Source organism: Saimiri boliviensis, chromosome 14, assembly GCF_048565385.1.
Source record: "Saimiri boliviensis isolate mSaiBol1 chromosome 14, mSaiBol1.pri, whole genome shotgun sequence".
NCBI classification, from domain to species: Eukaryota; Metazoa; Chordata; class Mammalia; order Primates; family Cebidae; genus Saimiri; species Saimiri boliviensis.
Genome location: NC_133462.1, coordinates 29,351,599 through 29,378,569, shown reverse-complemented (window position 1 = coordinate 29,378,569; position 26,971 = coordinate 29,351,599). Strand labels below are relative to the sequence as shown.

Here is a 26,971-nt window from a genome sequence, read left to right as displayed (position 1 = left end):
TTGTTTTTTTTTTTTTTTTCAGACACAGGTTCTCACTGTTGCCTAGGCTGGAGTGCAGTGGCATAATCACATCTCACTGAATCCTCGAATGCCCAGATTCAAGCAACCTCCCTCCTCAGCCTCCCAAGTAGCTGGGATTACAGGTGTGCACCACCATGCCTGGCTAATTTTTTTTTGTATTTTTAGTAGAGAAGGGGTTTTACCATGTTGGCCAGGCTGATCTCTCACGCCTGACCTCAGGTGACCCACCCGCCTCAGTCTCCCTAGTGCTGGGATTACAGGCATGAGCCACCACACCTGGCCTATTTTTTAAATTTTTATTTATTTATTTATTTTGAAACGGAGTTTCGCTCTTGTGACCCAAGCTGGAGTGCAGTGGCGCGATCTCGGCTCACCGCAACCTCCGCCTCCTGGGTTCAAGCAATTCTCCTGCCTCAGCCTCCCAAGTAGCTGGGGTTACAGGCACGCGCCACCATGCCCAGCTAATTTTTTGTATTTTTAATAGAGATGGGAGTTTCTCCATGTTGGTCAGGCTGGTCTCGAACTCCTGACTTCAGGTGATCTGCCTGCCTCGGCCTCCCAAAGTTCTGGAATTACAGACATGAGCCACTGCACCTGGCCTATTTTTTAATTTTTCTTTTTCTTTCTTTGAGATGAAGTTTCACTTTTGTTGCCCAGTCTGGAGTGCAATGGCGCGATCTCGGCTCACTGCAACCTCTCCGCCTCCCGGGTTCAAGCAATTCTTTTGCCTCAGCCTCCCGAGTAGCTGGGATTACAGGTGCGCACCACTACGGCCAACTAATTTTTGTATTTTTAGTAGAGGTGGGGTTTCTCCGTATTGGTCAGGCTGGTCTCGAACTCCTGACCTCAGGTGATCCACCCACCTCCCAAAGTGCTGGGATTACAGGCGTGAACCACTGCACCCGGCCATCCTGTAGGATTTTTAGGGATGAGGGACTCGAGGTGGGTGCTTTGGGCCGGGTCCCAGACACATTTCTAGAGTGCACTGGGGACAGTTTCCATCTGGGACGGGCTGGATACCACCCCACTACCCGCAGGTGGATATGGCAAGGGCACAGGTGAGACCACATTGGCAGCCACTGGCCTCCCCGTCCTGGCCACAGACCCCAGATACATACGACATGGTTGGAAACTTCAGAGTTCCTCTTCCCTCTGGGATGTTCCAGATTCCCCCAGCTTACCCAAACCGCTTCCATTAACCCAGAACACATCACCGATTTGTAGGCTGTGGGGGACTTTATTCATTAGGCCCAGGGAGCCGCGAGTGCCCCCCACGGAGTCCCCACTGCAGGGAGCCGGGGTCCTAGAGGCAGGGCCGATGTGTGTGCGGTGAGCTGGCGCAGGGGCCTGCTGCTCCCAGGAGTGCTTCTGGGCTCTTCAGGCAGCTCCGCGTGTAGTGGCCTCGCCAGGTGGCTTGAACCGTCTTCGCTGCCATTTGCTGCTGCCTCATCTGCCGTCGGATCTTAAAGCCTCTCCAGGCGGACTGGATGGCCACGGCCGCTTTGTCCCAGTGATGCGGCTGCCTGGCACTCAGGACGACCCGCTGGGAGACGGGGGCCCAGGACGCTGCCCGGGGGCCCCCGGCCACCCGGCCCATGCCCTGCACCACGCGGGTGGGCTGGCTGTGTCCGCAGGTGTGACAGGTGCGAGGGCTGGAGCCCACGAGCATCACCACACTGGGCGGGCTCCCGATCCTGGAGCTCAGGGAGTTGCAGACGCTGCACGCGCGGGGCTGGCAGGCCTGGAAGCAGCGGTGGTCCGACACGGTCCTGACCCTGCCATCCTGGAAGCGGCTGCCGTCGGACGGGACCCGGACCCTGCCGCCCAGCTTCGCCCACGGGACGGGGTGGAGCCTCTGCCGGTGCCGAGCGAGGTTCCGGCGGGTGCAGTAGCCGCGCCAGGCAGCCTGGATGATCGTGATGGCTCTGTAGAGGTGCGCCAGGCTCCGCCGCACACAGTAGCCGCGCCAAGCAGCTTGGATGACCACGGCCCTCTGGTGCCATACCCGGATCCTGCGACGCACCAGGTAGCCACGGGCGCCCGCCTGGATCGTGATCACTGCCAGGATGAGGCTCTGTTCCGCGGCCTGAATGGACACTGTCAGCTCCCCGAACCGCCTGGGATGCACCACCGCCTTGTGGCACCGGGTCTCCCAGGACGCAGCACCCCCGGCCGACTCCCACGCGCTGCCCCGAGCCACGCCGCGGTCCACCGGCCTGACCACCGCACTGGGCGCAACGCGGTTCCACGATTGGCCACCAGCCACACCAGCATCCACGGGGCCCTGGAGTACAGTGGAGTTCAGCGGTGCCTGGTGACTCACGGGATTCTGGGGGCTACACGAGTCCTGAGATCCCCGTGGTGACTCCTGGTTAAAAAGGGGCTGCAGGGGACCATTCAGGGAGGACTTGTAGCCTAGAGACACCCTCCGGACTCCCGGGACCAGCGGGGGAATGGCCGAGGGGTGTGTCAGCTCCCTGGTCCGGATGATGGGTCTTATCTCTGCAGAGGGGAGACGCGTGGGGTTTGCAGCACCTCCCGCTGAGGCCTGGAATGCTTGCCTTTGCACAGGATGGAAGGGCCTGACCCTGGCCACAGAGCTTTCTAGCAGTTCTGAAATAATACTACCATGCGTGGCTCTGTAGGAATGTTTAGGGCCCGCGGAGTCCCAGCGGCTGCTCTGAGCCAGATTTCCAGACGCTGTTTTCTGGGGTGCATTGAGGACAGCATCCATCTCGAAGGGACTGGACGATGCCTTTCTAGCCGAGGACGGATGTGGTGGCGAATGTGAGACCAGGCTGACTGTCCCTGACCTCTGGGGAAGACTAGGGTTCCCCACCCTGGCCACAGAACCTGGAAGCAATCTAGAGGCCTTAGTACTGCCACGGGCCAGCTGGGGTGATTCCGAGGCTACATTAGAAGCTACTATACCCTGATAGTGATTTGGGGGTCCAGTATGAGCCAGTGACTCCTGCTGAGAAACTGAGGGAATCTTAGTAGCTAAACCCAGGGCCTGAAAAGGGACAGGGACCGTGCCACCAGCATGGCTGGGAGCCACCTCCTTCAACAATGGTATTTGGCCTTGGGGAAGAGTCCCTTTCTCAGACGGGGACCTATGGTCATGGCCCCCATAAGCTCTCGGAGGACTGGGGTGCATCCATGGAGTTGCATCAATGACCCCAGCTTTGCTGATGACGTCATTGGATCCGCTTGATCCTGACGCTTGGGACAGAGACTCATTGAATTCTCCCAGCTCAGCTTGGTGGCCTGTGGCCCCAGATGGCATCATCGCGGCATCTCGGCTCAACTGTAAGGCTCTTGACAGAACCGCGGGCACTGGGCGAGGACTCCCGGCTGTACCACTAGCGACGGAGGCTGGGGAGTGAACTGGGGCCGGGCTGGTGGCGTGGGACATCTGCAAAGCGACTGTCAACCTCTCCCCAGCCAGGGCTTTGTGGTAAGGACGGGCAGTGATTCCAATCAGCATGGACCCCTTGGGGCGGCTCTGAGCCACACTAGAGGCCCCCATTGTTGGCACAGAACCAGAGGAGACACCTGGGCTCGCCCCACTCACTGCTGAACCTGGGAGCAAGTTTGGAGCAGCTAAGCTAGCAGAGGGTCTTCCGGGTGGACTCTGCTTCTTTCTGTCTGCCAGACTGTGGGTAACCCAGCTGGACCCAGAACGTGCAGGGAGGCTCTGACCCGTGCCTGGGATGCTGGACCCCGGGGGAAGGCTGGAGGCTGTACCACCAGGCGTAGTGCCTGGGACTGCGCCCATGCCCGTCCTCCCAGCTACGAAACCCCGTGCTGCGCCACAACCAGCCCTGCCCTTCAGAGAGTCCTGAGGAGTGGCATCTCTCCGCTGGTAACTGGGTGGGGCCATGGGCGCCTTGGAAGAGTGCCAGAGGTCTACGCGTGTTGGAATAACGACACTGATCTGGGGGACGCCGGGACCTGTGCTGTTCCGGGAAAGATTAGACTGAGTCACGCCCGGTCTGTTGGGCACTGAAGCCAGAGAGGGGCTGGGGGCCTTCCCTGTGGCCCCAGAGGGATGTGTCAAAGGGCCGCCTGCCACAGAGACCTGGGATGCAAGGGAAGCCATGCCACCGGCCACCTGACGCTGACTCTGGCCAGTGCTGGTTACTGTGGTTTCCCAGGGGAGACTCCCAGCTAGGCCAGGAGACGGGGTCCCCTGAGACCCATGGAGGAACATAGCATCCGCCATGGGCCCCAGGGGATGGCTTGTAGCCACACCCCTGAACAGAGGCGTGGTTTGCTGGCTGGTACAGCAGGCCTCCTCGCCAGCCTGGGAGACATCTGGTGTTGAAACACTGACCACAGAGGTTGGGCACACACGCCTCCCACCCACGCTGGGTGGGTGATGGAACCCCGGGGACATGTCGATGAGCTTGGGGGCCTGGAGGCTGGATATCATCTCACTAACCATCAGAGGCTCTTCACATGGGTCCATCCCAGCGCCCAGGGATGGCTGGTTCAGACCCTGGCCCATGCCTCCAGCCACAGAGGGATATGGTCCACCAGGACTAACTGAAACAAACGCTCCCGGGTGGCATGGACGCGGGGCTACTGTGTTCGCCCTTGAACACTGCAAATGTGAGTCCAGCCCAGAGCCCCAACGTGGGTCGCTGAGGCCATGGCACGTACCGCTGACCACAGATGGCTGCGATGGGCTTGGGGCCAGCCTAGTGCCCAAGGGTGACTGGGCCAGGCTCAGGGATTCCCTCTGGGCCACAGATGGCGGGAATAGGCCGGGAGCTGCAGCTGGCTCAGCTAGACTGGAGGCTAGGCTATAAGATGGATGAGTCTTGGCTGGGCTGGGGGCCGCAGATGGTGGGGCTTGGTTTGGGGGTCCTGCAGTGGTCTGAGGTGGGTAGGCTCGGCTGGGGGCTGCCCCACTGGCCACATATGGATGAGCTAGGCTTGGAGACAACCCACAGGGCCCTGATGGGTGGGCAAGGCTTGGGGACACACAAATAGCTTGAGATGACTGGGCTAGGCTTAGGGACACCACACAGGTCATAGGTCGGTGGGCCAGCCTTGAGGACGTCCCTGTGGCTTGAGATGGCTGGGCTAGGCTTGGGGACACCTCACTGGGCATAGATGGATAAGCTCGGCCTGGGGACACCCTACAGGTCATAGATGCATGAGCTCGGCTTGGGGACATCCTGCTGGTTATAGATACGTGAGCTCGACCTGGGGACACCCTGTAGGCCACTGATGGGTAATCTCGTCTAGGGGACATCCCACTGGCTTGAGATGGCTGGGCTAGGCCTGGAAAAACCCTACTGGCCACAGATTGGTGGGGTACACGTGAGGACACCCCAGTGACCTGAGATGGTCGGGTCAAGCTTGGGGATTCCCCAGTGGCCTGAGGAGGCTGAGCCAGGCTCGGAGACTCCTGAATGGCCATAGATGGGTGAGCTAGTCTTGGGGACTCTCCAGTGGTCTGAGATGGCATGGCTAATCTTGGGGACTCTCCAGTGATCTGAAATGGCATGGCTAGGCTTGGGGGCACTCCAGTGGTCTGAGATGGCATGACTAGGCTTGGGGACTCTCTAATGATGTGAGGTGGCATGGCTAAGCTTGGGGATACTTCAATGGTCTGAGATGGCATGGCTGGGCTTGGGGACACTCCAGTGGTCTGAGATGGCATGGCTAGGCTTGGGGACTCTCCAATGGTGTGAGATGGCATGGCTGGGCTTGGGGACACTTCAATGGTCTGAGATGGCATGACTAGGCTTGGGGACCCTCCAATGGTCTGAGATGGCATGACTAGGCTTGGGGACCCTCCAATGGTCTGAGATGGCATGACAAGACTTGGGGACTCTCTAATTATGTGAGATGGCATGACGAGGCTTGGGGACTCTCCAGTGATCTGAGATGGCATGACGAGGCTTGGGGACTCTCCAATGGTGTGAGATGGCATGGCTGGGCTGGGGGACACTTCAATGGTCTCAGATGGCATGACTAGGCTTGGGGACTCTCCAATGGTCTGAGATGGCATGGCTAGGCTTGGGGACCCTCCAATGGTCTGAGATGGCATGACTAGGCTTGGGGACCCTCCAATGGTCTGAGATGGCATGACTAGGCTTGGGGACTCTCCAATAGTCTGAGATGGCATGACAAGACTTGGGGACTCTCTAATGACGTGAGATGGCATGACGAGGCTTGGGGACTCTCCAGTGATCTGAGATGGCATGACGAGGCTTGGGGACTCTCCAATGGTGTGAGATGGCATGGCTGGGCTGGGGGACACTTCAATGGTCTCAGATGGCATGACTAGGCTTGGGGACTCTCCAATGGTCTGAGATGGCATGGCTAGGCTTGGGGACCCTCCAATGGTCTGAGATGGCATGACTAGGCTTGGGGACCCTCCAATGGTCTGAGATGGCATGGCTAGGCTTGGGGACCCTCCAATGGTCTGAGATGGCATGACTAGGCTTGGGGACCCTCCAATGGTCTGAGATGGCATGACTAGGCTTGGGGACTCTCCAATAGTCTGAGATGGCATGACAAGACTTGGGGACTCTCTAATGACGTGAGATGGCATGACGAGGCTTGGGGACTCTCCAGTGATCTGAGATGGCATGACGAGGCTTGGGGACTCTCCAATGGTGTGAGATGGCATGACTAGGCTTGGGGACTCTCTAATGATGTGAGATGGCATGACTAGGCTTGGGGACACTTCAATGGTCTGAGATGGCATGGCTAGGCTTGGGGACTCTCCAATGGTCTGAGATGGCATGACTAGGCTTGGGGACTCTCCAATGGTCTGAGATGGCATGACAAGGCTTGGGGACTCTCTAATGATGTGAGATGGCATGACTAGGCTTGGGGACTCTCCAATAGTCTGAGATGGCATGACAAGACTTGGGGACTCTCTAATGATGCGAGATGGCATGACGAGGCTTGGGGACTCTCCAGTGATCTGAGATGGCATGACGAGGCTTGGGGACTCTCCAATGGTGTGAGATGGCATGACTAGGCTTGGGGACTCTCTAATGATGTGAGATGGCATGACTAGGCTTGGGGACACTTCAATGATCTGAGATGGCATGGCTAGGCTTGGGGACACTCCAATGGTCTGAGATGGCATGACAAGACTTGGGGACTCTCTAATGATGTGAGATGGCATGACTAGGCTTGGGGACTCTCCAATAGTCTGAGATGGCATGGCTGGGCTTGGGGACTCTCTAATGGTGTGAGATGGCATGACTAGGCTTGGGGACTCTCTAATATTGTGAGATGGCATGGCTAGGCTTGGGGACACTTCAATGGTCTGAGATGGCATGACTAGGCTTGGGGACTCTCTAATGGTCTGAGATGGCATGACTAGGCTTGGGGACTCTCTAATGGTCTGAGATGGCATGGCAAGGCTTGGGGACACTTCAGTGGTCTGAGATGGCATGGCTAGGCTTGGGGACTCTCTAATGGTGTGAGATGGCATGACTAGGCTTGGGGACTCTCCAATGGTCTGAGATGGCATGACAAGGCTTGGGGACTCTCTAATGTTGTGAGATGGCATGACTAGGCCTGGGGACACTTCAATGGTCTGAGATGGCATGGCTGGGCTTGGGGACTCTCCAATGGTCTGAGATGGCATGACAAGGCTTGGGGACTCTCTCATATTGTGAGATGGCATGACTAGGCCTGGGGACACTTCAATGGTCTGAGATGGCATGGCTGGGCTTGGGGACTCTCCAATGGTCTGAGATGGCATGACAAGGCTTGGGGACTCTCTCATATTGTGAGATGGCATGACTAGGCCTGGGGACACTTCAATGGTCTGAGATGGCATGGCTGGGCTTGGGGACTCTCCAATGGTCTGAGATGGCATGACTAGGCTTGGGGACTCTCTAATGATGTGAGATGGCATGACTAGGCCTGGGGACACTTCAATGGTCTGAGATGGCATGGCTGGGCTTGGGGACTCTCTAATGGTCTGGGATGGCATGACAAGGCTTGGGGACTCTCTCATATTGTGAGATGGCATGACTAGGCTTGGGGACTCTCTAATGGTCTGAGATGGCATGACTAGGCTTGGGGACTCTCTAATGGTCTGAGATGGCATGACTAGGCTTGGGGACTCTCTAATGGTGTGAGATGGCATGACTAGGCTTGGGGACTCTCTAATGGTCTGAGATGACATGACAAGACTTGGGGACTCTCTAATGATGTGAGATGGCATGACTAGGCCTGGGGACACTTCAATGGTCTGAGATGGCATGACTAGGCTTGGGGACACTTCAATGGTCTGAGATGGCATGGCTAGGCTTGGGGACTCTCCAATGGTCTGAGATGGCATGACTAGGCTTGGGGACTCTCTAATGGTGTGAGATGGCATGACTAGGCCTGGGGACACTTCAATGGTCTGAGATGGCATGACTAGGCTTGGGGACTCTCCAATGGTCTGAGATGGCATGACTAGGCTTGGGGACTCTCTAATGGTGTGAGATGGCATGACTAGGCCTGGGGACACTTCAATAATCTGAGATGGCATGACTAGGCTTGGGGACTCTCTAATGGTGTGAGATGGCATGGCTAGGCTTGGGGACTCTCTAATGATGTGAGGTGGCATGACTAGGCTTGGGGACTCTCTAATGATGTGAGATGGCATGACTAGGCTTGGGGACTCTCTAATGATGTGAGATGGCATGACTAGGCTTGGGGACTCTCTAATGGTGTGAGATGGCATGGCTAAGCCTGGGGATACTTCAATGGTCTGAGATGGCATGGCTGGGCTTGGGGACACTTCAATGGTCTGAGATGGCATGGCTAGACTTGGGGACTCTCCAATGGTCTGAGATGGCATGAGATGGCTTGGGGACTCTCTAATGATGTGAGATGGCATGACTATGCTTGGGGACTCTCCAATGGTCTGAGATGGCATGACAAGGCTTGGGGACACTTCAATAGTCTGAGATGGCATGACAAGGCTTGGGGTCTCTCTAGTGATGTGAGATGGCATGACTAGGCTTGGGGACCCTCCAATGGTCTGAGATGGCATGGCTAGGCTTGGGGACTCTCCAATGGTCTGAGATGGCATGACAAGGCTTGGGGACTCTCTAATATTGTGAGATGGCATGGCTAGGCTTGGGGACACTCCAGTGGTGTGAGACGGCTGAGCTACGCTTGGGGACACTCGGATGGTCAGAGATGCCTGGGCCAGACCTCGAGACTCCTCAGAGGGCTGAGATGGGTAGGCTGGGCTTGAGGACTCACCAGTGACCACAGATGGGTAGCCTGAGCTTGGGGACACCTCAGTGGCCATAAATGAGTAGGCCGGGCTTGGGGACATCTCAGTTGGCTGATATGGCTGGGCCAGGCTTGGTAACTCCCCAGTGGCCATAGATGGGTTGTCTGGGTATAGGGATATCTCAGTGGGTTGATATGGGTAGCCTGGGCTTGGGGACACCTCAGTGGGCTGATACGGGTAGTCTGGGCTTGGGGACACCTCAGTTGCTATAGATGGGTGTCCTGGGCTTGGGGACACGTCAGTGGGCTGATATGGGTAGCCTGGGCTTGGGGACACCTCAGTGGGCTGATATGGGTAGCCTGGGCTTGGGGACACCTCAGTGGGCTGATACGGGTAGTCTGGGCTTCGGGACACCTCAGTTGCTATAGATGGGTGTCCTGGGCTTGGGGACACGTCAGTGGGCTGATATGGGTAGTCTGGGTTTGGGGACACCTCAGTGGCTATAGATGGGTATCCTGGGCTTGGGGACATCTCAGTGGCCATAGATGGGTATCCTGGGCTTGGGGACACGTCAGTGGGCTGATATAGGTATCCTGGGCTTGGGGACACCTCAGTGGCCATAGATGGGTATCCTGGGCTTGGGGACATCTCAGTGGCCATGAATAGGTAGGCTGGGCTTGGGGACACCTCAGTGGGCTGAGATGGGTAGTCTGGGCTTGAGGACACCTCAGTGGGCTGAGATGGCTGGGCCAGGGTTGGGTACTCCCCAATGACCTGAGATGGGTAGGCTGGACTTGGAGACACCCCAAAGGCTTGAGATGGCTGGGCTAGGCTTGAGGACTCCCCACTGACCACAGATAGCTGGGCTAGCTTTTGGGACCCCCAGTTAGCCATTGATTGGTGGCCTTGGTTTGAGGCCATTCCAAAGGTCCTTGATGGGTGTCCTTCAATGACCTGAGATGGGTAGGCTGGACTTGGAGACACCCCAAAGGCTTGAGATGGCTGGGCTAGGCTTGAGGACTCCCCACTGACCACAGATAGCTGGGCTAGCTTTTGGGACCCCCAGTTAGCCATTGATTGGTGGCCTTGGTTTGAGGCCACTCCAAAGGTCCTTGATGGGTGTCCTTGGCTTGGGGACCTCCTGCTCACCACAGATGGCTGTGCTGGTCTCGGTGTCACTCTATTAGGCATAGAGGACTGGGGTAGCCTTGGGGTCACCCCATTAGCCATAGATGGGGGGGTTAGCCTTGGGGACACCCTACTGGATGCTATATGCTGGGATAGGCCTGGGGCCAGCTTACTGGACCCTGATGCCTGGCCTGGCTTTGGGGTTACCCTGCTGGCCAGTGTATCCTGGGACACACTTGGAGCCAAACTCACGGCCACAGATGGTGGCTTACATGCCGTGGGGACCACAGTACCCAAAGACAGAGTCCTCCTCAGCTCTGTCTTGACGGTGGCCTGAGACATCTGGATCAGATTCACAGAGCTCTTGTCTAAGGAAAACTGAGGGATCTCCGTCTCTGAGCCCCAGTGAACACGCAAAGTCACGCGGTTAGACACGGAGCTGCGCTGGACAATGGGCACTTTCTCCGAGGCTGGAGCGGGCTGGCAGGGGAAGCGGAGGGTCACGTACCTAGAGCCAGTTTCAGTCTCTGGCGTATCCTTAAACCTCTGGAGTGTCCTCATGGACTCCGGAGGAAAAAGGGGCTTCTGGGCAAGGTCCCCTTCGAAACTACCTTCCCATGACTCATCTATCTTACTGACGGCAGGCAGGCTGGCCACCGACACGGCTGAAAGGCTGAGGGAGCTAGAGCTTTGCAGGGAGCTATCGGAATTGCTCTCCCGGCTTAGGCTTGCAGAGCCTTGGGAGAAGCTCGTAGCCAGGTCACTGTCTCGAACCTGCGGCAAATCGCCTATCAGCTGACTGAGGATGGATGGCTGGTGGTGTGTGGCCAGCTTCTGGGGGCAGAGCAGGGCAGACACGGAATCTCGCGTTCGATCCCTCCCCTGTCCACGGACGGATGTCTTGGGATGAACATGCGTCAGTGTATCGCCTGGGGAAGCTTGAAACAGACTGCAAGTCTTGCATGCCTGAGTTTTGGTCACCATGGTGACCTGCAAGGAACTGGGGGCCCCCCTGTCGATCTCCTCCCTCGTACCCGGGGAGGCCTGTTTGCGATTTGGGGGCTGAGGCCTCCTCCGCAGGCTCTCCTTGGAAGCCCTGGATGGCTGCTGGTGGCCCCTGGCCGCTGAGGGTTGGTAGAGGCCGGGATGTGCCCTGCTAACCCCTGAGGACAAACGGCAGTTTGGGCTCCCGCAGGCGGGGTGAGGCTGGTGACCATGGGCAGCGCTCCCACCGCCCACGCTGCACGGAAGCCTGCCTGAGGCCTCCCTCCCCTCCCCGGTCGACGGACGAGAGGCCACCCTGCTGACCACATGTGGCTTGTGGGAGCTCGGGGCCATGCCAAAAGTCATGGAGCGTTGGTTTATGCTGGAGCCCACACCACTGGCAATGGGAGGCGGCCACAGACTCAGGGGTGGCTGCGCGTGGGACGGCCTGGGCAAACTGGGGCCCTCCCCACTCCCTTCGGGGTTCAAATCTGATGCCAATGCACCAAGCTCTAGGCTCACGCATGCATCTTCCTTTTGGAACTTGCGGCCCAAATCCAGATTTGAGAAGACGTCCCTGCTGGGTCCCCTCTCCCAGGGTAGCACGGGACATAGCCCAGTGATCAGGGGGCGTTGGTGAATGCTGCTGATTACGCCACCTATCACAGAGGCTCCCACAGTGACCACGGATAAGCAGGGTGACCCCCACAACGTGGCCCCATCCCCCCCTTCCTCCAAGGGCCCAGCAGGCTGGCCCATGGTGAAACACCCCCAGACCCCAACCTGGGAATCCCTGACCTTGCTGGCCCGTGGTCTCATGGGACCCAGGCAGGGCCCCCACGCAGCCGACGGACTGCCCCTGCAGGCCACCTCCGCCGGGGCCAGTGTCTTTGTCACCCTGCTTCCTGTTGATTTGGAGGTGGCCTTGGGGAGGATGGCTCCAGTCCTCAGGGCTGCCTGATACAAAGACTGGCTCAGGACGGCGCCCAGCTCGCCCTGGCACAGGGCCTGGCTCAGAGCCGCCCGCTCCTCCTCCGTCAAAGCCTTGCTAAGCACCTCCGCCAATTTACCCTGCATGGCTTTGGTGAGTTCCGCCCACAGCTCGCCCCGGGACAGGGCTCGGGACAGGGCCAGCCGCAGCTCACTCCAGGACAGCGTCTTCCCCAGCGCCAGGCTCAGCACACCCTGGGGCAGCGCTTTGGTGACAGCAGCACCCAGTACCTCCTTGGACAGGGCCTGGTGCAGAGCTGCCCGGATTTCTCCCTGGGAGAGGGCTTTGGACAACAGAATGCGGAGATCTTCCTGGGATGCCAGGATGGTGGCCAGTTCAGCACACAGGGAGGCCAGCGGGGAGCCCACTGTGTCCTCCTGGCAGGGCACCGCCTGGCCGGGCATTAACGGCTGGGCACGTGCAGCCCCGCTGTCCCCCCAGGACTCGACGTTGCATGTGGAATGTCCGGTGGGTGCCATCAGCTGCACCAGCGTACCCGGGACCTCAGAGGCTGCTGGGCATGGTCCCCGCTGAGTGGTCTTCCCCGGCGCCTGGCTGTGGGGCTGCGGCTGAGTCCGTCTGTCCTCCGGCGTGGCCCAGGGCGGAGCACTGAGGTGCTGGCAGGCCTGGCTGGGTGTCTTGGACCTGGTTGGGAGCACCTGGGAATGGGTCTTGCTGCTGAGATCAGCGGCCTGGTGCGCTGGGATGAGGCACTTGGTTATGTCGGTGACCTGCTGCCTCGGGGACTGCGTCTTGGCCAGACAGGTGGACAGATGTGCTTGGGACTGGACCTTCATGGCACCTGCAGCCAGATGTGTCTGGGAATGCACCTTGCTCAGACAGGTGACCAGATGGTCCAGGGACGGGGTCTTGGTCAGCTCGGTGGGCAGATGTCCCTGAGATGAGGCTTTGGTCAGTGGGGAGGCCTGCTGTCTCCGGGACAGGCAGGGTGGATGTCTCTGGGATGAGGCGTTGGTCAGTGGGGCAGCCAGCTGTCCCTGGGGCAGGGTGACAGCCATTTCTTCTATAGGCACAAACAGATGAGGTGGGTCATCCCCTTCTGCAGCTTTTCTGCAGGACGGAGCCCCAGATGTCCCCACTGCCACACTGGTCCTCAATGCCCTGTCTATTTTCACCTGTCTCTGGGGGCCAGTCTCAATTTTCTCGGCTTCTAAAGGAAGCTTAGCTGCAGCCCTGGGAACCCCAGCTCCCGGATGTGTTTGGAGCAGACACCTGATCTTCCCCTCAGCCACACAGGAGCGGGATGAGGCTTTGACCACCTCCACAGCCGGCTTCACGTTCCCCTCGACCTTGGCCTTGGGCTGGTTCTCGTGGGTGGAGCACGGGGTGTTGGGAATTCCGGCTGCGACCGCCGCTGGGGGTGGAGCCTTGACGCTTCCCGCTGCTGGAGAGGCCAGACACAGGGTCCTGAGGACGGTGGCCACTGAGCGTAACTGGGCGGGGGTCCTGGTTATGATGGCTGCCAGGCGCGTCTGGGGCGAGGGCTTTGTCACCCCACCTGGACTCGTCTGGGATGAAGTCTTGGATGTGGTGGCTGCCAGACACGTCTGCAGCAGGTTTTTGGCTGGGGCGGCCGCCGGGCGCGTCTGGGGCGGAGTCTTTGCCATGGAAGGCCCTGGGCATATCTGGGGTGGGCTCTTCATGATGGAAGCCAGAAGGCACACTTGAGCCGGGTTCTTGGCTGTGATGGTTGCAGGGCACGTCTGCAGGGGGGTGCCGGTGCCAGAGGCTGCGGGGTGCACCTGGAGCTTTGTCACCGTGGGCCTGGAGCATGCGTGAGGCGCAGTTTTGGTCACTGCGGGCCGGAGAGACGTCGAGGCTGGGGTCTTGGTTGTTGTGACTGTGGGAACCGGGCTAGTCTTGGGTGGAGTCTTGGTCACTGTGGACGCTGGACACATCTGCGGCAGGGTCATGGAGACCACTGGGTACGTGTGGAGCAGGGCCTTGGTGATCGTGGGCCCTGGGGACACCTGGAAGGGGCCTTTTAGGATCTCTGCTTCCACAGAGCCCTGGGTTTGGGTGCTGGATGGTCCCATAACTGCCTGGCCACACCTTCCAGACAGCGGTGTCTCTGGGGCCCCGGCTTTGTTGGTCCGGGCAGTGACCCGTTTGGCCTTCACTGAGTCACCCTCTATGTGGACGAGGCAGGCGCTTCTGATGGTTCTGGTCAGCAGGCACGGCTGGCATTTTGCGTCCGGATTCACCGGGCAGGGAAATCTGATGGTGACTGTCTGGTGTGGCAGGAAGGTCAAGCCCGGGACTCCGGCGGCACAAGGACCCTGCATGCAGGGGTCTGGGGCACCCTGAGCTGCGGGGCTCTGCAGGAGCGGGGTCGACGGGGGCCTGCAGAGGACCAGATTGTCACAGGAAGGGAACTGGGTTTCCTTGTTCACCCTGACGGGCGGGCACAGAAGGCGGTTCTCTTCCAGATGCCGGAAGCGCACCTGCTGAGGGGCGTGGTAAGGGATGTCCCCCTCCTCCGCCTTCGCTTTCTTCACCGACAGCTTGCTGGAGTGAAGGATGCGTCTCGTGCTGAAGCGCCGCCAGGCCTCCTGGATGGCCTTGGCCGCCATCATCTGGGAAATGAGCTTCTGCCGGAGCTGGTAACCCCTCCAGCTGGCTTGGATGAGCGTGGCCGCGCGGGAATGCATCATGTCCATCTCGTCCACCAGGATGTTCCGGAAGGCCTGGCTCTCGACCACAGCCCGGAGGCGCGGGATGCGGCGGGGCGCCGGCTTGGTCCGGGCAGCCTGGTGCAGAAGATGCTCCTTGGACTTGGGGCCCTGGTGCTGGGGCGGTGGAGTCGCTTTCTCCATTGTGTCCGGGAGACTAGGGGTGGGCGGGGGCTGGAGGACGCACTGCCCACTGGGTGACAACTGGTTGGTGAACTGGAGCTGGGCGGCCGACTGCATTGCCTCGATTCCTGGGCAGGTCAGCTCCGCCTGTGGGGGCGGCAGGGGGTGGTCAGGGCACGGCGGGTCCTGCAGACCAGGGGTCTCCTGGCTGGGGTGGACACTGGCCCCCGGACCGAGATTTTCTTGTTCCTGGCACCTTGAGGTCGGCCTCCTCCCTCTCTCAAGTGGCCTTTGCTGTCCCTGTATCCATTTCTCATCATCCTCTGGTCACTTCATCCTGACACACAGTGCATGCCACCTGAATGCCCAACCACTCACCTGCTTTTTTTGTAATTTATGTATTTATGTATTTATTTACTTTTAGAGATGGGGTTTCACCATGTTGGCCAGAATGGTCTCCATCTCCTGACCTCGAGATCTGCCCGCCTTGGCCTCCCAAAGTGCTGGGATCATAGGCGTGAGCTGCCATACCTGGCCCCACCCCCCTTTTTTTTTTTTTTTTTTTTTTTTTTTTTGAGACAGAGTTTCACTCCTGTTGCCCAGGCTGGAGTGCAGTGGTGCAATCTCAGCTCACTGCAACCTCTGCCTCCCAGGTTCAAGCGATTCTCCTGCCTCAGCCTCCCAAGTAGCTGGGGTTACAGGCACCCACCACCACGCCTGGCTAATTTTTTGTATTTTTAGTAGAGATGGGGTTTCACTATGTTGATCAGGCTGGTCTCGAACTCCTGACCTCAGGTGATCCACCTGGCTCAGCCTCCCAAAGTGCTGGATTACAGGCGTGAGCCACAGCACCCGGCCTGCTTCTCAAACTTTATCTTGGATGTATCCCGAGTAAAGCACTGCTCACAATGTTTTGGAAATTTCTTGTTTGCTTCTCTCGCTCTGTGTGTGTGTGTGTGTGTGTGTGTGTGTGTGTGTGTGAAAGAGAGAGAGACAGAAGTGTGCTGGGGGAGATTATTTGCCTCTCCCCATTGACTGTGAATCCTAGAAGACAGAGTCATTTCTGTGTCCCCGTCTCAGTCATAGGGCTTGGTACTGGGCAGGTAGGCACCTCGACTGATAAACAGTCAGTGGACTGGAAGTTGGATGGACAGATGGATACAGGGCTAGATACTGAATGGATGTATCAGCGGATGAGTGAATGGTGGATAGGTTGAGAAATGGATAAAGGATTGGATGAAGAGATAAACGAAGCTGACGAATAAAGCATTAAAGGTAAATTGGCTGGGACGGTGGCACACGCCTGTGATCCCAGAACTTTGGGAGGCCGAGGTGGGCAGACTGCTTGAAATCAAGAGTTCAAGACCAGGGCCGGGCGCGGTGGCTCACACCTGTAATCCCAGCACTTTGGGAGGCCGAGGCGGGTGGATCACGAGGTCAAGGGATCAAGACCATCCTGGTCAACATAGTGAAACCCCGTCTCTACTAAAAATACAAAAAAAATAGCTGGGCATGGTGGCGCGTGCCTGTAATCCCAGCTACTCGGGAGGCTGAGGCAGGAGAATTGCCTGAACCCAGGAGGCGGAGGTTGCGGTGAGCCGAGATCGCGCCATTGCACTCCAGCCTGGGTAACAAGAGCGAAACTCCGTCTCAAAAAAAAAAAAAAAAAAAAAAAAAAAAAAAAAAAAGAGAGCTGGAGAGATTGGTGACATTGGTGAAGCCATAACCCAACAGGAGGTAGACTGATGGGTGGATGGGTGGGTGGGTGGATCAGGGGATGGACAGATAAATGGCATATGGAAGGATGGAAAGAAGGAAGAAAAAGTGGGTGACTGTGGCTTTCACAAGTAACTGGGATGCAGAGGGAGCTGGGACACTGTCCAGCCACCCTGATGCACAGCCTGGCGCCCAGCACACTGGTTTCGCAGAAGCCCCTCTCTTCAGGTTGGACTGGCCAGATCCCTTGCCCAGGGGCCATCTTCTTACCTTGAAGGGTCATAGAGTTGGAGAAGAAGCAGGAGAATAAGGTGAAATCTCAGAAGCCAGCGTTCAAGAGGAGGCAGCCTTCAGCCTTTCATCCCAGGCAATGTGCAGCAACACTGCCCTGGGCTGGCTCTGTCCTAAGACCGACACAAAAAGAGATGTTAAAAGCAAAAACACTAAATTCTAAAAAACAACAAAAAAAAAATCAAGTCTGCAAAGATGAGTACACAAGAAATTTTTTTTTTTCTTTTTTTTTGAGACAGAGTTTCGCTCTTGTTACCCAGGCTGGAGTGCAATGGCGCGATCTCGGCTCACCGCAACCTCCGCCTCCTGGGTTCAGGCAAGTCTCCTGCCTCAGCCTCCTGAGTAGCTGGGACTACAGGCGCACGCGCCACCATGCCCAGCTAGTTTTTTGTATTTTTAGTAGGGACGGGGTTTCACCATGAAGACCAGGATGGTCTCGATCTCTTGACCTCGTGATCCACCCGCCTCAGCCTCCCAAAGTGCTGGGATTACAGGCTTGGGCCACCGCACCTGGCAGGGGGCTTTGGTTCGTTTGTTTGAGACAGAGTTTCATTCTTGCCGCCCAGGCTGAAGTGCAGTGGTGCGATCTCGGTTCATTGCAACCTCCTTCTCTCAGGTTCGAGAGATTCTCGTGCCTCAGCCTCCCAAGTAGCTGAAATTACAGGCGCCCACCACCGCACCCGGCTAATTTTTGTTGCTATTGTTTTTACTGAGATGGAGTTTTGCTCTGTCGCCCAGGCTGGAGTGCAGTGGTGCGATCTTGGCTCACGGCAACCTCTGCCTCCCGGGTTCAAGCCTCAGCCTTCCGAGTAGCTGGGATTACAGGCGTGCAACACCACACCCGGCTAATTTTGTATTTTTAGTAGAGACGGGATTTCATCATGTTGGCCAGGCCAGTCTCGAACTCCTGACCTCAAGTGATTCGCCCACCTTGGCCTCCCAAAGTGCTGGGATTACAGGCGTCAGCCACCGTGCCCAGTCTAATTTTTGTATTTTTAGTAGAGATGGGGTTTTACGACATTGGTCAGGCTGGTCTCGAACTCCTGACTGAGGCAGGAGAATCACTTGAACCCTGGAGGCAGAGGTACAGTGAGCCAAGATTGCGCCAATGCACCCCAGCCTGGGTGACAGAGCAAGACTCCATCTCAAAAAAAAAGAAAAGAAAAGAAATTGAAATTGGAGTTGGCAGCTTAAGGAGCTGAATGGGCCCATTCCAGGGGCTAAGGTTTCGTCCCAAACGGTACAACTCTTTAAAGGAACTCAACCAGAAGGGGTGAGAAATGGGATTGTAGGGGATCAGAAGAAGGCACACGGCCCCCCTGGACACAGAAGCCAAGTGACTGGTTCAGTAATTCTGAGTAAAACCCTCTCAGCTTCGGCTTCCCTATCTGTCACAGGAGGTAATATCACCATCCTCAAGTTCCCGAAGACACAACAGGCTTGGCCGGGTGCAGTGGCTCATGCCTGTAATCCTAGCACTTTGGGAGGCCAAGGTGGGAGGATCACTGGAGCGCAGGAGTTTGAAACCAGCCTGGGCAACATAGCGAGACCCTATCTCTATTTATTTAAACAAATAATAAAGAGGCCGGGCGTGGTGGCTCACGCCTGTAATCCAAGCACTTTGGAGGCCAAGGCTGGCAGATCACCTGAGGTTGGGAGTTCAAGACCAGCCTGACCAACACGGTGAAACCCCGTCTTTAAAAATAATAATAAGGCCGGGCGCGGTGGCTCAAGCCTGTAATCCCAGCACTTTGGGAGGCCGAGGCGGGTGGATCATGAGGTCGAGAGATCGAGACCATCCTGGTCAACATGTGAAACCCCGTCTCTACTAAAAATACAAAAAAACTAGCTGGGCGTGGCGGCGCGTGCCTGTAATCCCAGCTACTCAGGAGGCTGAGGCAGGAGAATTGCCTGAGCCCAGGAGGCGGAGGTTGCGGTGAGCCGAGATCGCGCCATTGCACTCCAGCCTGGGCAACAAGAGCGAAACCCCGTCTCAAAAAAAAAATAATAATAATAATAATAATAACGAGACATAACAGGCTCTCCAGGATGTCTGCATCACAGGTGAACAAATCCACCATCAAGGCTTTGGGGGGCCCTAGAGCCCCATCATTTCGAGTTACACAGAAGGCTCAGAAGGACTCTAAAGGCACTGGGGGTCAGAGGAGAACAGGGTCCCCCACGAGCCCCCACAAACCAGCCCTCCACCAGCCCCATTCACCTGCCCCCAAAGCCACAAGCCCCACTCACCTGTCCCTGAAGCTGGACCCAGCAGTCTGAACAGCCAGTCTTGGGGTCCTGTTGGCGCGGCAGCTTTGTGACTCAAAGCCAAGTTCCGGCCAATCCCTGCCAGCTCCTGGGGGGAGGGGATGCTAGAAGCACAGCCAGTGTCTGGGAGACAGGATGCAGGGCAGGGCCGAAGGTCATGGTGGTTGCTGCCTACACCGGCTCTTCCTGAGTAGAAGGGGTTCTCAGCACAGAGGGAATCCCAAATCTCCCACTCCGTGTACCTAGAGACAGCTTCAGTCTTTCATCCCATGGGCATTTACTTTTCTTTTTGAGACAGAGTTTCGCTCTTGTTGCCCAGCCTGGAGTACAATGGCTCGATCTCAGCTCACTGCAACCTCCGCCTCCTGGGTTCAAGGGACTCTCCTGCCTCAGCCTCCCAAGTAGCTGGGATTGCAGGCACGCGCCACCACGCCCAGCTAATTTTGTATTTTTAGTAGAGATGGTGTTTCTCCATGTCAGTCAGGCTGGTCTCAAACTCCCAACCTCAGGTGATCTGCCCACCTTGGCTGTGGGCATTTTCTGAGCACCTACTGTATGCTGGAATTTGCCCCAGGCCTGGGGATACAAAAAACTCAAAGAATTTGGGGGTGTAAAATGGCTACATGGGAAGGAACCAGAAAGGGGGTGCCATGGGCCAGTCAGGTTTCTGACCAATGTCCTGGGTCTGGCTCAGAGACTGCAGGGGTCCCTGGGGTGGGGCCAGACTTGATGTCTCTTGGGATCCCCACTGGGCCCGGCACAAGTGGGCACTGACCCTGAGTCGCAGCCCCGTAGGGGAAGTCAGGCCACTGTCCTGGGTCACCTCCCAGGGCTGGGCTGGGGCCCAGCATGAGTCACTGCTGGCTGGGCTGAGGCTGACACATACCTTGGACTCTCTGCAGCTGGCTCCAGCCAAAGCCAGCCTGGTCCAGAAGCCTCCGCCTGGCTTCCTTAGAGAGCCGCTGGGGGTCGTCAGGGCAGGAGCCAGCAGGGGTGCCTGGCCTCCCTCTGCAAAGACCACCCCCTCCAAAACCTTCTCTATACTGTGGGTGTGGCTTTGGGCAAAATCAGGGACATGGCAGATGGCAGCTGGATGGGGTTTACATCCTTTGTCTGGTTTTTTGTTTGGTTTGGTTTGGTTTCTGAGATAAGACTCCCCCTGTCGCTGAGGCTGGACTGCAGTGGTGCAATCTCTGCTCACTGCAACCTCCGCCTCCCAGGTTCATGCGATTTTTGTGCCTCAGCCTCCTGAGTAGCTGGGACTACAGGTGCCCGCCACTACACCTGGCTAATTTTTGTAGGGTTTTTTTTTTTTTTTTTTTTTTTTTTGAGACAGAGTCTTGCTCTGTTGCCCAGGCTGGAGTGCAAAGGTGCCATCTCGGCTCACCGCAACCTCCACCTGCCAGGTTCAAGCGATTCTCCTGCCTCAGCCTCCTGAGTAGCAGGGATTACAGGCATGTGTCACCATGCCTGGCTAATTTTGTATTCTTAGTAGAGATGGGGTTTCTCCATGTTGGTCAGGCTGGCATCGAACTCCCGACCTCAGGTAATCCGCCCGCCTCGGCCTCCCAAAGTGCTGGGATTACGGGCGTGAGCCACTGTGCCCAGCCTTTGTAGTTTTTAGTAGAGACAGGATTTCACCATGTTGGGCCTGCTAGTCTCGAAGTTGTGACCTCAAGTGATCTGCCTGCCTCAGCCTCCCAAAGTGCTGGGATTGCAGACATGGTCACCTCGCCCAGCCCATCCTTTGGATGTTTCATCAGAACACGTCCCTTCTGTGCCGTCAACGGGCTAAACGCAACTGGGAGTGCTCAGGGCAACTGGAGGCTGTGGGAGCCCAGTAAGGTGCTGGCCCAGCCTGCGGGTTACTGGGGACAGGCTTCCGAGGAGAGTGTGTGCAGCCGAGGTTGGGAGGTGGCGCTCAGCTGGGTGACTGGGGGACAGTAGCTGGCACAGAGCCACCGCTGCAGCTGTGCAAAGACCCTGAGGCCAGGAGGGCAGGAATTGAGAATCTGGGTGGAGAGGTTCCCAAAGGGAGACACTGGCCAGCCCAGGGCCTGGTGCAGTCAGGACTTCTTTCCAGAAAGTTTTCAAGTAGTGGCTGAGATCTCCGGTTTCGAAAAAGCCCTTCATATCACAGCTCATGCCTGCCTCACTCCATCAGAATGGAGGGCTGGAGGGCTGGCCTCCAGGGAGTGGGCACCACCTAGGCGTCAGTAAATGCTGGTGAGGCCAGGTGCGGCAGGCAGCTCACACCTGTAATCCCAGCACTTTGGGAGGCCAAGGCGGGGCGGACTGCTTGAGCTCAGGACTGCTTCGGCTCAGGAGTTCGAGACCAGCCTGAGCAACATGGCAAAACCCCATCTCTACTAGTAATACAAAAATTAGCGAGTACAGCGACAAACGCCTGTCATCCCAGCTACTTTGGTGGCTGAGGCAGGAGAATCGCTTGAACCCAGTAGGCGGAGGCTGCAGTGAGCTGAGATCGAGCCACTGCACTCCAGCCTGATTGAAAGTGAGGTTGGCCAACCTCCAAAAGGTTGGGGTGGGGGTGAGAGATAAGACAGAGGCCGGGTGCAGCAACTCACGCCTGTAGTCCCAGCATTTTGGGAGAGCGGGATTGGAGGATCACTTGAGCACAGGAATTCAAAACCAGCCGGGGCAACAGATCCCTCTCTACAAAAAAATCTTTAATAAGTAGCAGGGCATGGTGGCACACACTTGTGGTCCCAGCTACTTAGGAGGATGAGGCAGGAGGATCACTTGAGCCTAGGAGGTCAGGGCTGCAGTGAGCTCTGGTCTTGCCACTGCACTCTGGTCTAGGCAACAAAATCTCATCTTGTAAAGAGGGAAAAAAAAGTACAGGGCACAGTAGCTCACGCCTGTAATCCCAGCACTTTGGGAGGCTGAGGCAGGTGGATCACCTGAGGTCGGGAGTTCCAAACCAGCCTGACCAACACGGTGAAACTCCGTCTCTGCTAAAAATACAAAAAAAACGCCGGGCGCAGTGGCTCATGCCTGTAATCCCAGCACTTTGGGAGGCCGAGGCGGGTGGATGACGAGGTAGAGAGATCGAGACCATCCTGGTCAACATCGTGAAACCCCGTCTCTACTAAAAATACTAAAAATTAGCCGGGCATGGTGGCGCATGCCTGTAATCCCAGCTACTCAGGAGGCTGAGGCAGGAGAATTGCCTGAACCCAGGAGGCGGAGGTTGCGGTGAGCCGAGATCGCGCCATTGCACTCCAGCCTGGGTAACAAGAGTGAAACTCCGCCTCAAAAAAAAATACAAAAAAAAAAAATTAGCTGGACCTGTAATGGTGGTGGGTACCTGTAATCCCAGCTACTTGGAAGGCTGAGGCAGGATTGCTTGAACCCGGGAGGCAGAGGTTGCGGTGAGCCAAGATCGCGCCACTGCACTCCAGCCTGGGCGACAGAGTAAAAGGCTCAGTCTCCAAAAAAAAGTGTCCTCCTCCTCTCTGCAAGGCTCCTCAGAGGCCTCTTGCCTTAGACCACTAGGAGGCGGGCGGGCAGGCAAGAGTCCTGGGCTCGAATCTCTGCTTTGCCATATACATTGGGCGATTCCCAAAACCTCCCTGGGCCTCCCCTTCTCTACAAATTCAGGGCTACAGAGACACCATCATTGAGTGGGATCACTGTTCAACCCCCGAGCACCTCCCAGTTCGGACTTCCGACCCGAGCGAGGTTACTCTGGATACAAACACCCATCTCACAGCACAGGATATGGAGGCCGTTGGGGGAAGAGGACCCGCCAGAGGTCACACAGATGCCAACCGGCACCTCACCATGACCCGGTCTCCCTACCAGTGACACTCTGCCCCCGGGGTGTCATTCTCGGTGTCCTGTGGGTCAAGGCTTTGGAAGTGAGGAGGCCAAGGCCCGGCTGTCTCTGCATAGTCTCCTTAAAAGGCTGTGTGACATCAAGCCAGCTGCTCAACCTCTCTGAACCTTAGTTGCTGTCCCACCTCAGCTTCATTCCCGTCAGCAGGTTCCTTGAGGCCCTGCTGAAGTGTCTGCATGACCTCCCACAAGGCAAGGGGACAGCTAAAAAACCAAACCCTGGCTGGGCACAGGGGCTCAGGCCTGGAATCCCAGCACTTTGGGAGGGCGAGGCAGGCAGATCACTTGAGGTTAGGAGTTTGAGACCAGCCTGGCCAACATGATGAAACCCCATCTCTACTAAAAATACAAAAAAAAATTAGTTGGGCATGGTGGCGGGCACCTGTAATCCCAGCTACTTGGGAGGCTGGGGCAGGATCCCAGGAGGCAGAGGTTGTGGGGAGCCAAGATGGCGCCACTGCACTCCAGCCTGGGCGACAGAGCGAGACTCTGTCTCAAGCAAACAAATAAAGCCCAATATAGCTCTTGGTGGGAAGGCCTGACTTTCTCCCTGACCAAGGACAGCGGCCCTTCTCTGCAAGTTTCTTCATCTGTAAAATGGATACAATTCAGGTACACAGGACCACCAGCCCTACTTGCTTTGTGACCCTGGCCCCTCATGTTCACATCCCTCGGGGCTCCCAATGAGTTGGAAGCCCAAGGCTCAAGGTCTTAACAGCAAAGGCCAGAGCAGGCACGAGAAGCAGGAAACCTAGGGTCAAGGCTCTTAAGAGGCCACGGTCGGGCTGTCTCTGCACGATCTCCTTAAAAGGCTGTGTGACCTCAAGCCAGTTGCTCAACCTCTCTGGACCTCAGGTTTCCCCAAGTGGGGAGTAGGAGCGAACTTCAGGGAGATACTTTCTGTGCCACCTTCCTCCTGGTCCTGGGTCCAACAGCTTGTCCTGGGCCATAGCTTCCCCCAGTTCACCAAATGAGAATAAAAGCTTACACTGTAGGCCAAGCACTGCTCTGTAAACAGAAACTCTCTTAATCGTCACAACTTTATGGGGCAAGTTTTTCGGCTGTTCTCCCCATTTTACAGACAAGCAGACCAAGGCCCAAAAGGTTAAATAAAAAGTTCTGTTTCTGCCCCTTCCTTCCTCCCTTGGGCTGGGGCTATGCCGTTTCCACCTCCAAATCCCTCCTTCCCAAAAGGCAAGGGGGCATTAGCTAGCTCCAAACGCCGGCCAAAGACCCCAACCTGGACATCAGCCGGCCCTGCGCCCAGGCGCGCCCAGAGGGCGCTCGCTGCACGCCAGAAGCGCGGGCCCCTCCCGGACGCCCGGTCCTCGCTTCCTCCCGACGAGGGGAGGGGCTGGGGACGGAAGGAGGAGAGAGAGGCGGGGGTGCTGGGGGGGGGAGCGGGCCAGGCTCCGCCCAGCCCGCCAGGCCCGGGTGGGGGAAGAAGGAGGCGGAGAGCCGAGCTGGCGTAACGAGACTTTACTGAAAACAGAAAACCGGGCGGGCGAACCAAGGATTACAAACAGGAATGTGGACTCGTAGCAAAACAAAACAAAAAACAAACAGAACCAAAAGGGAGAAGGGGAGCCGGCCGAAAGAACCGAAGGGAGAGCGAGATCGAGGAAAGGGGCGGAGAATTTTTTCTTCTTCTTCCCATTTCTTTAAAAAAACCAACAGGAGAAAACACACACACACACAACCAACGTTTGTTCCCGAGTAGAAACATAAATAGGGCAGAATCGAACACTCTGTTCTTCTCTCTTCCAAAGAAAAAAAAAAGTTAAAAGAAAAGGAAAGGCAGGGTTTGAGGTTGCGCCCCCTCGGAGCCCCCTCCGCGGCGCGGTGTACAAAGGGGCAGCCGAGACGCGCGGGTTTGTGCAACACGGGGCGGCCGCGCGGAGGACAGAGGCAGCGCGAGGGCGGGGGGTCATGCGCTCGCCCCCCCGGGAGCAGGGGGTCCAGCTTGTCGAGTCCGGGGCGCCCCTTCCGAGTCCTGGGCACCCTCGGGGGGATCCCCGGGGGCCGCACCCTCTCTGAGTTCCTGGGTACACTCGGGGGAAGGGGGGGTCCCCAGGGCCGCACCCTCTCCAAGTCCGGGGCGCCCACGACAACCCCCCCCGCGAGCCCGCCCCTTGGGGAAGGTGGCCGCGCATGCGCCCCGCGCGCGGACTCAGTACGCGGACACCTGGTGCTGGGGCAGCAGCTGGCAGCCGCTGTTGACGTGGCTGAGGACTTTCTGCTTGAGCTGCGCCACCTGCTCGCGCAGCAGGCTCGCCGTGGACGCCAGCTCCGTGTTCTGGCTCTTGAGGGTCTTCACTTTCTCCTCCAGGCGCGAGATGCGCTCCAGCTTGCGCTTGCGGCACTTGGAGGCGGCGATGCGGTTGCGCAGCCGCTTGCGCTCCGCCTTGATGCGCTCCTGCGTGTCCATGTCGATGGGCGACAGCGGCGGGCTCTCGCCGAAGCTCGGCACGTCGGGCACCGTCTGTGGCTCGTCCTTGAGCGCAGCCAAGCGCGGCGGCCCCAACGCGCCCGGGGGAGGCGGCGGCGGGAAGGGCACGGGCTCGGCGGCGAAGGCGACCGTCGCGGCGCCCCCCGCGCCCCCGGCGCCGCCCGCGTAGCTGCTCAGGTTCGCGTAGACGGGCGCCTCGGGCGCGGCCGCCGCTGGGGTCAGCTCGCCGGGGGGCGCGGAGCCCGCGGCTGTGCCCGAGGGCCCGCCGGCCGCGGCGGCGGCGGCGGCGGCGGCGGCAGCGGCCGCCGCGCCAGGGCCGAGCTGGTTCTGCTTGTGCAAATCCTCCAGGGCCTTGACGAAGCCCTCGGCGAACTCCTGCTCCTCGCTGGCCGCCACCTTGGGGTAGAGGAACTGCGTGCTCGTCGGCGTGGTGGTGACCAGCCCGTTGGACTGGATGATGAGGCGCTCGAGCTCGGGGGAGGCGAGCTTCAGCAGCCCCAGGTCGGGCGAGGCGAGAAGGCCGTCGGGGGGTGCCGCGCTGGGGGCGCCGTCGGCGCGCAGGGGGGTCGGAGGCGGCGCGGCCGTGGGCTTGAGTGCCGCCGCCACCTGCTCGCTCAGGCTCAGCGTCAGCGCGTCCTTCTTCATCATGCTGCCGGCCGCCGCCGTCGGGGGCGCCCCCGGGAACAGGCGGCCCGGAGACGCGAAGCTGCCGCCGCTGCCACTGGCGCCGCCGCCCAGGCCGCTCAGCGCCTCATCGCCGTAGAAGGGTGTTTCCATCCTCCGCCTCCCCCGCCGCGCCGGCCCGGGGGGGAGTGGCCGCGGCCTCCCGGGGGGCCCGCGCCCCCCCGTCCGCTCGGCCCTGCGCCCGCCCCGGCCGCAGCCGCTGCGCCCGGCCCTCCGCTGGCGGCGGCTCCTGCGCCGCGCGCCTTGTGCGCCCTCTTATAGCCTCGGCTCCGCGCGATGAGCTCACCGCCCCCGCTCGCCATTGGGCGCGGGTGACGTCGCTCATTTGCATGGGGGGCGGGGCCAGGCAGCCGACGCCCGCCCGGCCGCCGTTGCCCCGGCGACGCGCGGTAAACGCCACAACAGCGCGCTGCCTTGTGGGTTGACGTCATGGGGGCAGGCCGCGCGCCCGAGCCGGGTCACCCCGCCCCGGGACCGCTGTGTGCGACCGATCTCCCCGGCACCGCCTCCACCAGGGCACATCCCGGGTGGCGTGATGAGCCCGG

At 58.4% G+C, this 26,971-nt stretch overlaps 2 protein-coding genes across 2 annotated transcripts; both read right to left on the bottom strand.

Annotated features, from left to right (window-relative positions):
* Positions 1–679: 679 nt before the first annotated feature.
* Positions 680–17,338, bottom strand: IQCN (IQ motif containing N). Its single transcript, XM_039465993.2, is given in 4 exon segments — positions 680–2,305; positions 12,149–15,196; positions 15,198–15,304; positions 17,144–17,338. Coding segments are annotated over 4 exon segments (4,149 nt in total). The 5' UTR covers positions 17,157–17,338; the 3' UTR covers positions 680–1,324.
* A 7,419-nt stretch (positions 17,339–24,757) lies between these two features.
* Positions 24,758–26,674, bottom strand: JUND (JunD proto-oncogene, AP-1 transcription factor subunit). The gene has a single exon (XM_010330148.3). The coding sequence runs from the start codon at positions 26,517–26,519 to the stop codon at positions 25,464–25,466; it is 1,056 nt and encodes a 351-aa protein (XP_010328450.2). The 5' UTR covers positions 26,520–26,674; the 3' UTR covers positions 24,758–25,463.
* Positions 26,675–26,971: the final 297 nt, after the last annotated feature.